Source organism: Catharus ustulatus, chromosome 2 (assembly GCF_009819885.2).
Source record: "Catharus ustulatus isolate bCatUst1 chromosome 2, bCatUst1.pri.v2, whole genome shotgun sequence".
NCBI classification, from domain to species: domain Eukaryota; kingdom Metazoa; phylum Chordata; class Aves; order Passeriformes; family Turdidae; genus Catharus; species Catharus ustulatus.
Window position 1 is genome coordinate 85,240,795 of NC_046222.1, and position 17,643 is coordinate 85,258,437.

The window sequence follows — 17,643 nt, forward strand, 5'->3', positions numbered from 1 at the left end:
TGGAAAGTAGTCATTGATGAATAAGAAAAGTTGGTAGTCTATTTATATACTAATTTGATCTTTAGTGTAACTTAGTAATCAACAGCAGAACATGTGTCTACTTTGTCCTATTGCCTTTTAACCTAGAGCGGCTTCCATTAAATTATATACGTGCATTTCTTACAATTAACTGTGATCCTCTCTTACAGTGGAAGAAAAATCGTCTTTTTCAGTTCACTAAAATTAAGTTTTGGTTTGAATTAGTCTATTATTTGAGTATATGAATTTACTCAGAAGAATATTACTGACTCCAAATCCTAAACTTCTGAGGCTGCAATTTAAAAACCTTCACATTTATTTTATGCCCTGTTCTCATTTAGAAACTAACTAATTTAGAAAGCCTAGAAGTTACATCAGGTAACAGAAGCTTGGACACTTCACATAGCACCGAAACATTTCTTAAAACCAACCAAATCATTTTTACTGAGGAGACTCACGAGCAGAGTATGCCAAATTTAATGTAAAAGCAAACAGTTAGTTTTGATGAGGTAAAAACAGTTAAAAATGAGGAGGAATGTAAGGCTCTGCAGAGAAAATAAACATGTTGGCCACAGAAGAACATAAACAACATAGTCCAGCCCCATCCCATCTTGCTATCCTCAGTTGTATATGGGGAGATAGTAAATACTGGGCATTATGAAAAGAAACCCAAAGAGACTTCCATTGTTTTCTACTTGTACATAGAGGTATGGGAAGAAATGGTGAAAGTGGGATGAATGGTGTAAAGAGATGGATACTCCAATATCTAGCTAATTCTCAGAAACTGGCTGGGGATTGACAAATGAGCTGTTGCTAAATATGTGCTCAGTTTTAGCTTTATGCTACTTCAGATGAGGAAGGTAAAGCTGTTACCATCCTCTGCTGTTTGCTTGACTCCTTTTTGCAGTGTTAACCATAGTAGCAGCGGCAATTGGAGGGACAGCAAATTTACTCCTGGGACACCTCAGTTCCCTGTCTTGTCTGATCATATAAACTGGCATCCACTCCAGTTTATGTTAATAAGAGAAGTTATGAATTCAGATGGCTGAAATGATTGCAGCTCATTCACCTGGAGGAAGGAGGGAATAGGACAAATAAAATGTAAATGTAAGTGGTAAGAACCACGATCCTTTTCTGTCATGAATTAAAAATCTCATAACACCAGAGAACCAAAAATATTTTGCCTGTATACATTTTTTTTTTTTAAACATACTGTAATTCACCATTTTTTATTGAAAGAGACCAGAAAAACAATAAGCTTCCCAAACACCTTGGAGCCCCTCTGTCGAATTTGAGTTGGTTTGTCAGTATTTATTTTGTACCGGGAGCCCAAAACCAGACACAATATCTGGATTCATGCTTACCCTTGCTGAGCAACAGGAGTCAATTCCTTCCACACAATAACCCAAGATCCTGTCAACCTCCTCTGCCGCCAGGAAAGGCTGCTGGTTCCTGTTCAGCATGCTCTCTACTGAAACTCCCAGGGCCTTTTCAGCAGAGCCCAGCCTCAGTTTATGTTTCCACAGCTGATTCCTCCTGAAGTGCAGCCTGTCCTCAGTGAATTTAAGCTAATGTCCCTGCTGGTCCTTTCCCCAGGCCTGCTTACTTCACCCTGAATATCAGCTCTGCCCTTAACTGTTTCCTCCCCAATCCTGCATTATGGACAAACATGCTGCATGTGCCCTCACAGACATTAATCTACCATTTAAAGATGTAAATTGTGAAATTTAAATTTTTAATACATTTGAGGCTTGTCATTCGATACTTATGAAGTAAAGAGCAACCAGAGAACAGACAGTGTTTTTCTATCCCAATTGAAGTAGGCTCATTTTTACAGAGAGTGGGGTTTTGCATTACTCCAAGCTGGGAGGAGAGAGAATGAGACTACCAGAACCTGCCCTTCAGTACTTCAAATTCCCTATCACAAAAAAATGCCAATATGAAACATTTGGGATAGAGATGGACAGGCTGCTGCATGGGAAAGAGTCTGAACACAGCTCTGCACTTAAATGAGTGTCAGGAAAAAAAGATATGCATTATTTTTCCCATAAAATTATTACCAAATATTCACAGATGCCATCTCTAGAAATATACTAGTATGTTCTCATAAAATCAATGAATCACAGAATAGGTATGGTGGGAAGAGACCTCTGGAGATCATCCTGTCCAACCTCCCTGTCAAGTCAGGGTCACCTAGAACAGTAACACAGGAATGTGTTCCTTGAGTTTTGAATGTCTCCAGAGATGGAGTCTCCACAACCTCCCAGGCAGCCTGTAAAAAATGTTTCACAAGTTACCTGTTTTGTCTGTGACTTTGGTTCTCAGTCAGGAATGCTACATAATTTATATTAGTTGTCCTGTGGACTTAAATTTTAAATTGGTTTTATTGCCTTTTAAGAGAAAAGAGGATGAGTCTGCTGGGATGCAGCACAGACTTTAAACAATTACTTATAACATTTACTGTCAGAATCAGATGTAGGACAGAACTCTGGGGCCATATCCTGCAGCAGTCCAATGTAGCCATTAAGACTCTGCAACATCAACATGTTTAAGAAAGGCTTAAGGTTTTATTAAAGAAAGAAAAAAACCCCATTCTCTGCTCAATTCAGTACTATGCTTCTTTATCTTCATTTCTCCATGTACTCCACAGTTGCCTACTGAGACAATATTGCATTTTTTTTGTAGCTTGTCAGGATATATACCCTAAGAATTAAAGGACACAGGGTTTAGCTGAGTTCTTTCACACCCAAACTTAATAACAATATGTACTTTCTGCCAAAGTTAGGTTTCAAAGCTAATATCCTGCCAAAATAATTGTCAGCTTACAAGTCTCATAGTTATCCCTTTTGTTTTGAAGATACTCTTTGCATATGTTGCCTGGAAGAAGGTAAGAAGTCAACTCAAATTTGCTTATAATACAGCACATTTGACAGCCAAAAAACAAGCGCATCAAGCTTTGTCAGCCAGTCTTAGGTTTTTAATCAGCAATTGTTTGGGTTTTTTTTCGCAAATAAAATCAGGGTCAGTCCCTAAGATCCAAACACAAGTATCTACTTGTAGGAATTCCTAACAAAGAGAAACGGAACATGCATGGCATAGCTGATAACCTTAAACACACAAGTTAGTATGAGCCATAGCATTTGCAAATTTACAATACATTTACAATTTCTCTTAGAAATTGTTCTTATTTTCTTTTGCTAAGCAAGAAATCCTTGTTTTCTAATAAGCAATCTCACCAACATTTTTATGCGTAAAACTTAAAGGAAAGCAGTTACTCATCCTAGTTAATGCAGTGGAGGAGGGAAAGGTGATGGTAGTCAACCACAACCTGTACATCTGGTTGTACTTAAGAAATAAAGGTTCCCTACATAACTGCCTTTGCCAACCTACTGGGGATATATTTACACTGTGAGCTTGGAAATATTTGAGTATGAACTGTAGGAATTGCAGAGATGTCCCCAGTGCCATCAGCAACTCATGGTTGCAGTGCTTGGCACTAGATAGGTCTTTAACCTCAAATGTGTGAAATACTTCCTCCAGTGAACTTGACAAGCACTTTTCTACCAGAATTTATGCTGCAAATCCACAAATCTCAGAAGCAGAAGTCTTTGAAACTGGGCAGTAGATAGGGCCTGCTGCTTTCATGTAAAACTTTGCTGAGCTGTTGTTTAAATTGTTGGTACATCTATTTAGTTTCTCTCCAGAAAATTATCAGCTGTTACTGCTATACCACGACCACCATACACTGCCTCTGCACCCCATCAGGTTCCACAGCTAGCTGAACCTATCCATGGCCATGGAGAAACACATCTCCACACTACCTACGACCTCTGTATTCCACACCTCTGCACCCCATCATTGTCCTGTAAGTTAGAATGAATCTTTTAATGTGTGTATGGGACAAGGGACACAGAAAAATATACATTAATAAAGTGTACTTAAGAATAAATCTGAGATCTGCCCAGAAGAACCTGGGTGGTGGGAAGCCACCAGCATTGAGTATTTTAGGAGTTCCTAGGATCTGGTTACACAGGCTAGCAGACCCGCCACCTCTCTGATATTGGACCAATACAAAACAAGAAACACAAAAAAATTACGTAACTGATTTTTATAGTCATTTCCATTAAATTAAACTGGGTTAAATTTATTGTAGTCATGTTTTATCGCTCACTGCTGCGTAAGGAAGCAGCTCTCACATTCCTAGACTGCTCCCACTAATGTTCTGGCACCATTCTTGTGTAAGAAAAAGCATTTTTGTAGCTGCAGGGAGTCTGATCAATAACAAATTCACTCCTTTCCCCCTGCCAATTTTGATTCTATTCCCTGAACAAGTGCATAAATACTGTGCCAGCTCAGGCAAGTTGTGAGGGAGAAGTATAGAAATGAGGAAGGGTAAGACTATCTTCTTTTTGCAATTCTCACATTATGATCTGATGCAGAACAAAAAATCCGTTTCTCAGAACATTTAAAAATCATTAGACCACCCTAATATGTAGACCAGCAGTTAAAAAACCACAGAAATATTACATCACACAGAATACTTTTGTTTATGAATACAGAGGTATCTAATGCGTAGAAGTTCCAAATTATACAAAGTAAGTCTTACTGCTCAACTCTTATTTCTGATATCTAAAAGTTAGAATGTGCATAAGACACATAAAACATGGAACAACAATCCTGTTTACTGCCTCCAAGATGACACCACCAACTCAGTACAGCTTATTTGCTGACAGAGACAATAATGCCATGAAGGATAAACTTCCTAATGAAAATTAGGAAACAGACTTTATATAGTTAATGGACTATTGGACTAATATACACCTAATGGAGTTCATGTAGTTTAATGTCTTAAAGGTCTGCTAAAGCACAGTTTCAGAGCTTCCCCTATTTCCTGAAAGGATGAAGAACAAGAAGAAAACTGCTAGCTGAGTGGCAAATATAAAAAGTTGAATGCATGAGGTTTATGTCCACTGGAACACAATTTACTGTGTTCACGTAATTCCTAAAAGGGGCAAAAATGCAATACCACAAAGGCAGAGCATCTTAAGGCAAGTATCTTAATTTTCATCTGAAGTTGTTTTCACTTTGAGTTCAGCTACATTTTATCCACATACCTGAGACTGCTACTAGAGAACACCACAAATGGTGTTCCTGTTGCTGTCCAAATCAAGAATTAAATTTGGGAAGACTTAAGACATATGGCAGTGGTTTGGCAAAGCAGAGATATTTGAGAATGAACAGCTTGTGGAGGGGATTGGAGGTGCTTGCCAGCTTGGGGTTCGGCAATGTACATGCTGCCAACAAGAACATGTATTTTAGCTTACACATTAAATTAAACATAACCAAAATTGCCAGAAAATGCTATAGTAGATTTGGCTTTATATTCTGAAGTTAGTTTATTTTATCCAGAAATGACATTATTTCACTTGCAAATAAAAATTTGAGCTGCTTTTCAGTGTTCTGTTCTAAAAATTTATTTCTAAAAAAATGACTTGTCTTAGTCTGGATTATTTAAACAATGAGGATAGAGTTTTACAAATTACGTAACTTATATCCAAATAGGAATAGCAAATCTAGAAGTTTCAAACATTGCATGACTTGGCTCTGTACATGCTGCTTGTCCCTTTTTTATGAGGCCATTTTCACAAGGCAGCAAGAGAAATTAGGTACTTCTGTGTTTATTATGATTAGTCATGCTTCTTGGCATATGTTATTGTATTTTGCATTTAATAAACAAGCATTTATGTTGCAAATATCCTAGGAATGGAATATATATGTATATAAATTCTGAGAGAACATGATTAACTACTTTATATTTTATTAAAATATTAAAATATTAAACATTAAATTAATATTAAAATTTATATATAAATTTTAAATCTTGCTCTCATAAGCACACAAAACAGAACCTTTTCAGGAAGGATTTTTCTAATCTTCTCTCTTTGGGTGTGGTACGTTTTTATTTGTTGATATGTGGTCTGTGATTTTCAAGAACGAGTCTATACTGCAGAAAGCAATGGATTAAAAAAATACTACTACAACTATGGTAGCTATTTCTCAGCATAATTTCCTTATGGCAACATTTGAGTGATGCTGGTTACACATGCTGATTTATTAAAAAGCAATGTCATACCTGTAGACATGCAGGAGCTCTGCCTTGGGGTTTATTCACATCAACAGCTACAAGCTGCCAACCTCCAGCAGCATCTTCATGAAACATCTTGAAAGAGAAGACTGTTGTCAGAAATGTTTTATGTGGCAATAAAAAAAAGTGAGCTCTAATACATTCCCCTTAAGGACCAGCATACATTTTCATGATAGTTAGTTTAAAATAACAGAGGAATGATTCTTTCTGCTACAGAAAATAAAAGTAACATGCTTTTTCCAACATTAATTGTCTGAATTTTACTCAGATAACATTGAACACAATGTATCGCTATTAGTCCTAATACAGAAACTGATTTAGTTAATCTTTGACCCGCATAATTAGATGGTGGTACCTGTTCAGAATAATTTCCTTACTAAGGTAAACTTATCCTAAGAAAATACAAATACATTGTGACCACATAAATAAGCTTCGCGATGCATTTGGCAAGCGCAGACAACCTTATCTTTTTTACTGGAAAATTACTTTACTGCAAGGACCATTTTATTTTTGTTGCCCTGATGCATAACAAGAGTAAACGGATAGTCCTTATATATTATTTCACAGACCTTATCACTACTGTAAATAGCTGAATATTTCCAGCCTCTAATGATGGCAATGGAAAAGGCTCTCTTGACCACAGTAGTATTCACATTTTATCAATAGCCTCTGGAAGAATAGACATAGGCATTCTGTTTTTTGGATTTTTTCCACAGAATTTAGGACACAAAATGATGCAGACTGCTGGACACAAGGAACAGTGAGACACCACGCCTGAAAGTGATTAACACCGTCCTTGAGAATGTCCTTGAAAGAAAATTAATGGTTCCAGCATTTTGAGTTGCAGAGACTATGTAATGAAGTGTGGCAAAGTTCCCACCTCACTCCCACCTTTTCTTTGACACCCAGCACTCAAACGAGTCACCTCAAGAACACAGCCACAGGAGTATGGTTGAAGCTTAAAAGTCATCCTGAGAGAAGTGCTCATTAGACTTGGGACTGTGTCACCCAAAAATAGTTGTAATTTTTCCAAGTCTTTATTTAGCATCTCTGCACTGGGAAGAGTTGCCAATTAATATGAGCACAGTTACTCCTTTTTTTACCATATTTTTAAGTACAGTGCTAAAGTGCTTTAGAAGAAGCACACTCCTTTTACCCTCTTCTAGAGACCCCTTCCTAGACTTCGACTCCTAGACACTCATTTATTTTTCTATAGGAATAAGTTTGGGGAACAGCTCAGTAATGTATGAAGTGGGAAAATTAAGACATATATCTCAAGGCTACTTCATGCACAAAAGAAGCATGGGTTTTAACTTTTGTCTGTGCTTTGAATGAGAAATCCTGCAAGGTATTTTCTGTCCTTCTTAATACAGAAAAAGATAAATAATTTTTGCAGTTTGGTAACCTGGACTCTCTTGATATCCCATTATGTCACTGACTTGAGGAACGAATCAGCCATTTAAACCATTTACTTGTCTGCAGCCAGCAAACTATTTTTAATCAGTGTGATGCAGATTAAATGCAACATGTTCATGTTCTTTGGCATGATGACATTATTTTGGATATTTTAAATTTCTTAATGTTGGCTGCTTCTTGTGTTTCCCTACATTGAACTCTCTGCTCCATCTTCTAGTTCAGAGTTCTTGGATAAGCCTGTATGGCTCAGGATTTGTCCTATGAACATAAAGTTCTCCAGATGAAGCATATGTCATGTAGAAAAGTCCTTTTTTTTAGATAGATTTTAAATTGATATCACAAAGTCTGCTTTGACAAAGACACATATAGAGTAGAAATTATTGCCACAAAGTCTATTTGAGGCAAAAAATGTAGCAGCCGGTAGAAAAGGGACTAGATTTACATATGGAATACAGGAATATAAAAAAGAATATAAAAATAGTCAATAATTAATTATGAAAACTTAAAACTTCTGGCTTAGGAAAATAAATAATCTCCAGCTACATGGTTAGAAAGAATTCCCTCATGGGTGTGTTTCTCATATCTGTCTTTCTAAGAACTTTTTGCAGGCAGTTGGTACTGGTTCTTCTCAGAGATGGCAAACTCCACTAGTCTGGAAAAGCCTGCCCATTTGGGACACATAATAATGAGTGAGAAAATTTAAATCCCAACCCAGTAGCTCTTCTTTTTCATATTGGATTCTTTCCCATAACCAGCCCACCCTTCCTATGCCAGCTTCTTCTTACTCGTTATTTCTACGCAGAGTCTCACTTTCTGTGGCTGCCCCAGCTGTGAGCATGGCTCTTTCCTTGTCCCTACAACCTATTCTTCCTTGGTCTCAACACACCCTTCTCAGTTCCAAGACCATCTTCCCCAAACACTTCAGCCGCACTCAGACCCCTCTTCTTCCAGCTACAACTTTGGGATTTCAGCTCTAATTTCTTAGCACAGGAGGTGATATCTAATAGGAAATTCTGACTTCAAACCCACCAATGACATGATAAAAAAGCATTATTATACTTTGTTAAAAATAATACAAACACAGCAATAGCATATCTAGCCATATAGATAACTGTATTGTGGTCTTCTCTGTTATTCATTTCTAAGAAAGACTAGTTAGATAATGCGACCACGAATTTAATTGTTTATGAAAATTCATATATCAGATTTTGAATATAGGTAGTAACATGCAAAATCAAATATATATGACAGGAACTTTCTGCTTATGATTAATTCATAAACTAAACCAAATCAAATCCCAAAGAAGCTCAGCATCTCAAATGCTTCACCTGGGTGGTGGCAGTTGAAGTAGTACTGCTCCTGGACCCCCACATCTGCTGGAACTGCACTCTAATTTCTGCAAATGTTTCAATGATGACTGCAATAAAAACATTCTGGAAAAAGAAAAAGAAAGAATGGCTGACACAAAGCTCAGCAAGCAGAAAAAGAGAAATTAATTCTAATATGATCTATGTTTCATACCAATTTAAAAAGACATATTTTTCAGTACCTTAACAAGCCAGGCCAGAAAGAAAATTAAGGTGATGAAATAGAAATATGAACGCCATCGGGGAAAACTGTCGATTGCTCGGTACATAAGGAACACCCAGCCTTCCTGAGAGGCAGCTTCGTAAACAGTAAATATGCTCGTGCCTGTCAGAGGAAAGAATGAAAATGCTTGGCATTAAACCTCCCTAAAGTTTTCATATCAGCAAACAGCAAACTTTTATCAATCCTATTTTTGTTTTTTCTAAAGGGCATCAGCTCTCCTCTTCTCCTTCAAAGAGAAGATTTTCAGGTGCATTTCCACATTCTTCTTTTTGCAATTGAATATACATTGGTTTTGTATCAGATCAGACTGATTCTCTTCCCTCCCTGGACAGACACGTATAATCCCTTAGAAGGGTTCACTGGCAGTATGCAAATGCCTACAAAGGCAGAATTTCTCCCATCATTTGCATTCAGCAGCATCCCTGGGAAAAGGCAGATTTAACAAGGATCAACACTCAGTAGGTTAAAGAAATCACTTTTAATATCAGCAACACTGAGCAAGCAGTAATACACCAAGAATGTGCCTAGCAAGCACAGGTAAGCATCTACAGCAAGCTACTGAACTGTTCTGAAATTCAGGTAGCAGCTGCATTAACATACATATGTTGTCTTGAAAAAGCATTTTTAAATTGAACCTGCTATACAACTCTGAGGGGGGTGGAGAGAAGATGAAAGAAAAGTTATGAGAGACCTTTTTGTGAAGAAAACACTTTTGAATAACAGCTATAACGCTACTCTAATGTCTGAGTGATAATATGCTTTAGCCAGTTTGCCCTTCCTCCTTATCTCTGCAATGAAAGCTTCAAAATATAGACTGGTTATGGCTTGTAAGTCATTCTTGTTTAAAGTAATTTTTTGTTCCAAGAAGAAACACAATTAAACTGTGAAATTAAACTGTGAAATCTCACAAACTGCTGTGAAATCACAGAATTGTCCTACAGCCACCCGCCAGCTCTGCTCCACTACTGCCTCATTTCATGGAATGTCTTTGATAAAAGAGAGAGAGCATGAGGAGCACTGCCCTTAGCAAAACACAGCAGCTGCTAGCAACATAAAGATAGAAAGTTGACTATCTGACAATTTTCACAGAGAAAGAAATGGTTCTGGGCAGAAATTCCGGAGTCCAGGAGTTTCCCAAAAAATCACACCAGTCTATAAGGAGCTCTGCGCTGGTTTTTTCCCCATTGAATTTGCAATAAAAATATCCTTCTGTCTGCTAACAGGGATGGGATGAACCTGGAACCAGTTTTGTCTCAGGGTGTCCCTTCTGCAGATAAATCTTCACTGATGAGAGGAGAGAGGAAAAATATGAATTTTTTTCTGTATAACATTTACTTTTCATAGGTAGGTGTCAAATGGTTAAGATGGGCATGGTGGGTAGGCAAAACTGTTAGTTTTTTAGTTATTAGATTCCTTTATTTTTACTGCATAAGGTTCTCAGGACCAAGGGAAAAAAATGAAAATAAAAGGAAAGGAAAAGCATTCAAGCATAGAAAGCAAAATCCTTTCTATTTCTTTAGAAGAAAAAGTGGTCTCTATCAATACTGAAATATTCATCAGCGATTACTTCATGAGTATTTTATTTCAAAAATTCAAAAAGTAATGGTTCAATTGTCTAATAATATACTGTTGCTGAACTGATTAAATTATTGAACAAAACAGTGCTGTTGAGGACAGGCAGAGATTAAGGAAAAAAAAGGAATCTATTAAAAGTTGCTGGCTAGGAAACTGTCATTAGTCATTACCAATGGGAAAGTCACAGTGAAGATAAGTAAAATAGAAGGGATGTCATGCGAAGTACTTATAACACATCACTGGGCCATCTGCCACAGTAAAGCAATACTGTGAATGGACAAAAATGCACAGTTTATCTGTGACTCTAAAGCATAAATGTCTCTATAGTGTATAACTGGTAGAGGTATTCTTAAGGCTATTAGAAAGCAATCTCTCTTAAGAATATACATTCTTGCTTAACATATGTGACTAGGAAATAATAAAACTTTCATTACTGATGTCAGGAACCATGCTGTTCACCATCTCTGGAAATCCTCTTTTATACAGAATAAGGGATGTAACACTATTAGATGTTTTGCCTTCAAAAAGAAGAGTAATTCTTAGTTGACATCTACCTTACGGCATATTTTTGCTCTTCTGTTTTTTCTGATTATTTCTTTTATTTCAGACTACATCTTCCTAAAGCCAATGAGTAAGTTATTAAAAGACTCTCCTCTCACAGCAACATACTCTGTTTTTCTCACCATGTTCAAAGCCATATGGAGGGTGAGAAACTACGAAAATTTTAAGTGATGGTAGAATGCGTCCCAAAAAAACAGGCATGGGAATGTTGCCATAAATGAAACCTAACATATGCCCCTCAGATCAAATGGTAAATTTATTATTTTCCACAGATGTCTGTATTTTATCATTGACACAGTATCTTTTTCTACTAGTTCAAAGGGCTTAGGCACAGCTAGTGCTAAGAGTCTCGTGGTTAGGGCATATGAGAACATAGATCCTTCAGCAGTATGGGAATGAGGACTTGAAAACCTGCAGGACCTGGCTATTCAATACACAACAGGCCCTTCCACTTCAGAACAGAGTCACCTCTTGTCAAAGTCCTCAATCATTATTAGGATCATGATTTATGCAATATAACTGCAGGCATCAGCAAGACTTTTCAGCCATGAAAAGGTTTTGAATCATGAAAGAGTTAAACACATGGTTGTTATGACACTGCTCATCAGCTTAAGCATGTTAGCATGGCCAAATTGCTGAATTTGAGAGATAAAAATATCTAGCAAATATTTATGATAATTTTTCAATTTATTTCACTAAATGGTTAAATCTTGATGGCATTCAATATTAATTTGGGAGGAACTTCCTGACGACAAAAGAGGTAAAATAAAGTAACATGTTTTAAAGTTTTTGTGTTTTGTTTGAACTTCTCTAATAAACTTCATTTTAATGTTATAATAAAATAATTCCTTTAAACACAATGTTTAACAAAAAAAAAAAAAAAAAAAAAGAAAATAAAGAAGGAAAACACTTCTCCGTAGAGATTAAAACTCAATAAATCAACATCATAACCTGTATCAATCTCAAATGACTAATTTTATTTAAGCAAGAAACACTTCTACCTCTGGAAATGCTTTACAGCTGTAACACGGTTTAAAAAGTTCAGAAAATGAAATACTTACTGAAATACTGGAAAAGAGATTGAATCCTCCTCAATTTATGTGACATTTTCACTTGCTCCATAATGTTTAGAAGAAAACACAGCAATCAGAGACAAACTGTATCCTTACTGATATTGTATGTTTAGCATATGGGGATTCAGTATCCAAGTGCAAGGAGTTTATTTCTTTTTCAATACATGCCCCTTTCAGATCTAGAAGATGGGAACATTTGTCTGAAGGGGTTTGGAGAAAATAGCTGCTTTAACACCTAAATAATTGCAGTAAAAGAAAATTCTAATGGTATCCATTCCTAATCAGGAAGCAAGGTAACTCCCTTTCATGCCCTACAGATGAATAGAGCATGAATGAATGAATAGCAGGGAAACAAAAGGTATTAGAAGAGTCAGGGAAAAAGGTGATGATTTTTCTTAGGGGAGTAAAATCACCTATCTTGACAAAAATTTATCTTTTAAATAACTAAGCAATATAGAAGGTGTGTATTTTTTTAAAAAAGGGACTCAAAGTTAACAGGAAAATAGTATTACTATGCAGGGATGGTCTTTAATGTACTGTATTTTATATTTATGCACAATTTGTAAATATTCAGGATTTTCTGCTTATTTCTCTGACTCTGACACCACCATGCTCTTTGACATCATCTCTTTCTATAATCAGTTCATTTGTAAATGGGCATCACGAGAAAGGGAGTGCACTGAATAATGCTGTAGTTTTATAATAGCAGAATGAAAGGAGCAGAGCTAAAGGTCACATAGAAGATTCACTGAGTCTGGAAACAGAACCCTTTCCTCCTAACTTAATGATGCATTTTGCTTCTTGATTCAAAATCCCATATTATCTGAGGAAGAGACTGTATGGTGCTGAGGAGTTGTCTTTCATTAATTACTATCTTTGTGTTATGTGTAGCTATTCCAAGTGAGATGCAAAAACCGAAAACTAAGTTTAGATGTGCAACAACACCAGCAATTTCTGCATGTGTAATTTATGTTTATTGCCTAACTTGGCTTATCATGTTAGGATTTTCTCAGTTTTCTTGTGACTGCTGTGAAGCTGCTGAGAAAGAAAACCTACAGGAGGGCCACTTAATCTAAAACAAACCCAAAAAGTTTGCTTTCTAAATTTATTGTTTCTCTTTTAAATCAGGAATTATTCAGGCAAGTAAAAATCCATGCGTTGTTATAAAAAGGTTAAACCACTACCCATTGCCACGCAGGAAACGCACCCGATGCCAGGCAGTGGCATGCTCCATTCCCTTACTTTCCAGCAGCCGCTAGATGGAGGTCGTGCTCCTCGGGCACATCTGGAACATCAGGCTGCGGCAGAGCGCCCACCCCGGAGAGCACAGACTGTGTCAACCTCCCGGTGCGCCGGTAAAAGGATTGATTCTCCTACTTGCCGGCGAAACTAAGCCGCCTTCTGGCAGGTGCTGCTGTGTAATTTCACTCTGTCGGGCTGCACGCTGAAAGGCAGCCTTCCTTAACATGGCTCTGTGAGTGATTGTCCATAAAGTAATGATCTCTTCCTTAGCTATGGAAATGTTATCATGCCTGTCCCTGCTTACCTTCAATCATAAAATCACAAAGCTGCATGTTTCTGCAGGGCATGGATATTTCAACTGACCCGCTTTTAATTTATGTTTTCTTTCAGTATTACGGTATTTGTAAAACACTGCTTGCAATTAGGATATTCCAAGTGTTTTATATTATTGCTGCAGTGAAACTAGGAAGGATTAAAAATGGTCCAGAAATGCAAGGACAAAGTTGTTAACCCCTCTGGAAAGCAGCTGGCAGACAGGACTGAAATCAACTAAAATATCAAATTCTGAATGGTTTCATGGGGTTTCTTGCTTGCCCCCGAGTGAGCAACCTATTTTACTTTCCCAAACTAACTCTCACCAGCCACTTTGCCAGCCAGCAGAAATTAGGAGGAAAAGAAAAAAAATCCTCAAAACATGCCAATGCTCTGCTCCTCTGTTGAAACCTCAACCCCCAGTGCCATTTTCCTGTTACTGAGCTGCTGAAAAACTAATTTACAACAGCAGAAAAATCCTACACTGCCAGTCAGAACACAGTCTTTTAATCCTTGCTAAGTATAGTGACTTAAAATATACAGTAATGATGTATCACTGATTCTTCATTTTGAAAATTCATTTGCTTATGAGAAGATGTAGCTTTTATGTATGAGAAAAGACTATAAACAGAGACTTTACAGACAAAAACATCAATATGGAGACAAAGAAACATTGCAAATGATCAGTGCAATCTGATCTACAGACTTCGTAATGTAAAGACAGTCAACTTTGGAAAAAAACCCATGGATTTGTTTGCACTATTGGCAAATATTTTAGAAACATGTTCAATATTCAGAAGAGTCAGCTTACCAATATGAACGTAGCAATGCTGGCCACATGTATTAACTGCACAGCGTTAAACAGGAGCATGTTCTGGGTGAAGAAGTCCATGCTTGGTTGTACCATTAATGTCTTACATGTGATAGTACTTAAGCTCCCTGATGTAGTATTTTATGCTTTGAAAAGAGAAATCTGCATCTCATTTTTGAACAAGTCCAAGGTGTAAAGAAAGATGAACATTCTTCAGAAGGACTTCATGTGTGCTTTGTTTATGGACATTTAGCCAGAATAGCATTTAACAATTTTTTGATTACAATCACTAGAGATTCACAAATAACTTAACAAATAGGGATCCAGAATGTCAACAGAGCTCATAAGCTAACTTTATGTGCAGAAATACGGTCTGTCTTTTCCTTTTGGCAATTACACAGCTGTAGGGCTAATACACTGTCTGCCTTATAATCACTTTTGTGAGTGTGGGGAGGCAACTTTACAAATTTAGTGGCAGCTGACAAGAATCAAGTAAATGCTGAGCTGCAGCATGCACAGCTAGCTGGAAGCTCTGCAGCACAGTCAAGCCTCCCACCTCTCCTTCACTCTAGAGAGTATTTTTAAGGACACAACTTTTCTCAGATCTCTGGGGTCTCATCCTCAACAGAATGGGCAGAACTTCAGGCTGAAGTCTAGAAGTAGGACACTGCCATAGTTGTGCTTTTCCTTATCAAACTATAAAAAATATTCTTCAGATCTAGAAACCAAGAATACAGAAATCCCTAGGCCTTGGCTTTAAGAGTGACGAACACTATGAAGGTCTGCCAGTCATCACTTCAGTCTTTCCAATGAAACGCCTCTGATTTAAAGTATATTCATAGTAGAGTCAATGCCTGTTACAGTAAATGTTATGACAAAACTGTATAACATAAAAAAGTTCAGTGGAGGAATCTCTATAATTTAGTAACTTATTCCTTTGAAAATGAACCATCTTTTTATAGGACTGTTACTTCTTTTAAAATGCATTACATATGTAGACACATTTATACAGTAAAAGGGGCAGCCCAGAAATCAATTTTTTAGAAATTGCCCAAAACTGTTACATTTCAAATTTAATGACTACTTTAAGGGTTATCATATTAAAGGTAAAAGTTTAAGGCAGAATTCTTAGTACAGATATGATGTGTTTGGATTGTCATTCAGTCAAATGCTGGGAATGACTATTACAAACCAGGTGGTGATAGATTACTTTTTTAGAGAGCAAACAAAGTATGTAAATCTTCTCTGACATGAAGCATGTAAATTCAGCACTGAATTTTACACATTGTTAATCAAAACTATTCACTTGTTGCATTAGCTTTCCCAATCGTGACAGACAGAGCAATCTAATTCATTTTAAGTACAATCATGAAACTGCAAAGCTGCTTGTTCCTAAAGCTCTATTTCAGTTTCATTTGGTTCCTCTGAATATCACCTTTGAATTGTAGGTGCTTCTCTGAAGATGTACTAGCTCTCTTAAAATGAAGAGGTCAGCCCCTTTCTCCTGAATGGGTAATATTTTCAAAAGCAATTGCATGAGATTTTACCACAATCAGTGGTAAAACTGCTGTCATCTTAAATAGGATGCTTTTAAACCAACCCCCGCCAAAGAATTCTAATTTAATTTGCTTCAGCTATAGTGCACATCTGAACAAGATTTTACTCTTGTAAGAAAGTATCACTAAAAGGCAACAGTAGAAAATCCCAACTAAAAAGACCTGCTAAGTATTCAGTGAACAGAAATGAGACAGTAACAGCACTTAGATCAATTCATTTCCCTAAGAAAAAAAAGCAGACAGTAAGCTGGTTAAGTAGACATTATAAAAACCGATACGTTAGAAATCTCATTAGCCTCCACACATCTGGATAACAGCAGCAAATATAAAGTGTTAAATGCATCTTAAGAGACTAATCCAACTGAAGAGACAATAACTTCACTTCTTAAATGGAAGGAAGAAGCTCTATGATTGACTGTTTCAAGAAAACCCAAACGACACTCACTCAATGACTTGTTTATCTATTAGTAAGTACTCCCTGGTGCTTTTTACATGCCACTAGAAGGAAAATAATTCACAGACTTTGTTGATGTGAGGGAGTGGTTTGTCCACTATCCCAATATGTGCAGTTAGAGAGAGTGTGGAGACACAGAGAAGTGGTTTAGTGAGCCGATAGCTCACTGAATCCCACAGCACCTTTATGAGATAAGCATATTGTCCTGGTTCAGAGATGGCTGTATTAAGTTAGAGACTCTGAGACTCTCCTCAAGCAGTGACACAGTCAATGTCTAAGATTAAACTATCTTAAAGATTTCTGGCTTTAAAAGAGGTCAGTGACAAAAGATGAAGAACCTGATTTTTTTAAAATAAAAAAATCCATATGAGGATGTCAGCAAAAAGACATCAAGTTTTTTCCTTTCCTTATGAAAACAAAATACTAAATTGAAAAGAAAACCAGTTCTTGTAACATCTGATTTATTTTATTCTGGACTGCCTTAAAGAAAGTGTTTGCATGACCAGAGATCTACTGATTATCAAAAGAATTCTTGGAAGACTAGCACTAATAGACTAAATCAGCTGGCAGGTTTATTAGGAGAAGAAAATCAAAACCTTTGACAAAAAAAAGCTCTATAAACTGCCATGTACATCTTGGGAAAGAGAATTTCCAAAGTTTCAATACACACTGTTTAAACCTTGTTTTCAGTATTATCTGCTTCTGCAGAACTCCTTTTTGATCTTTATGCACTACTGAAAATAACCCTACACACCCATAACAGAAATTTCTGGAAATTCTCACTGTCAAATCAATGTGGTTTTTTTTCCTCAGATAGGTGTTTTTCTTTTTTTCTCAGCATCAAGTTTACCTGCAAAGATGTTTATTCTTTGAGTAGGTGTGTGTCAACT

The 17,643-nt window shown here is 36.8% G+C and overlaps 1 protein-coding gene across 1 annotated transcript in view; it reads right to left on the reverse strand.

Moving 5' to 3' along the window:
* NALCN (sodium leak channel, non-selective) overlaps positions 1 to 17,643 on the reverse strand; it is a 235,583-nt gene that overhangs the window by 142,918 nt on the left and 75,022 nt on the right. Inside the window, 3 exon segments of the mRNA XM_033051319.1 lie at positions 6,152 to 6,238; positions 8,908 to 9,012; positions 9,129 to 9,271. Coding sequence (XP_032907210.1) covers positions 6,152 to 6,238; positions 8,908 to 9,012; positions 9,129 to 9,271 — 335 coding nt within the window.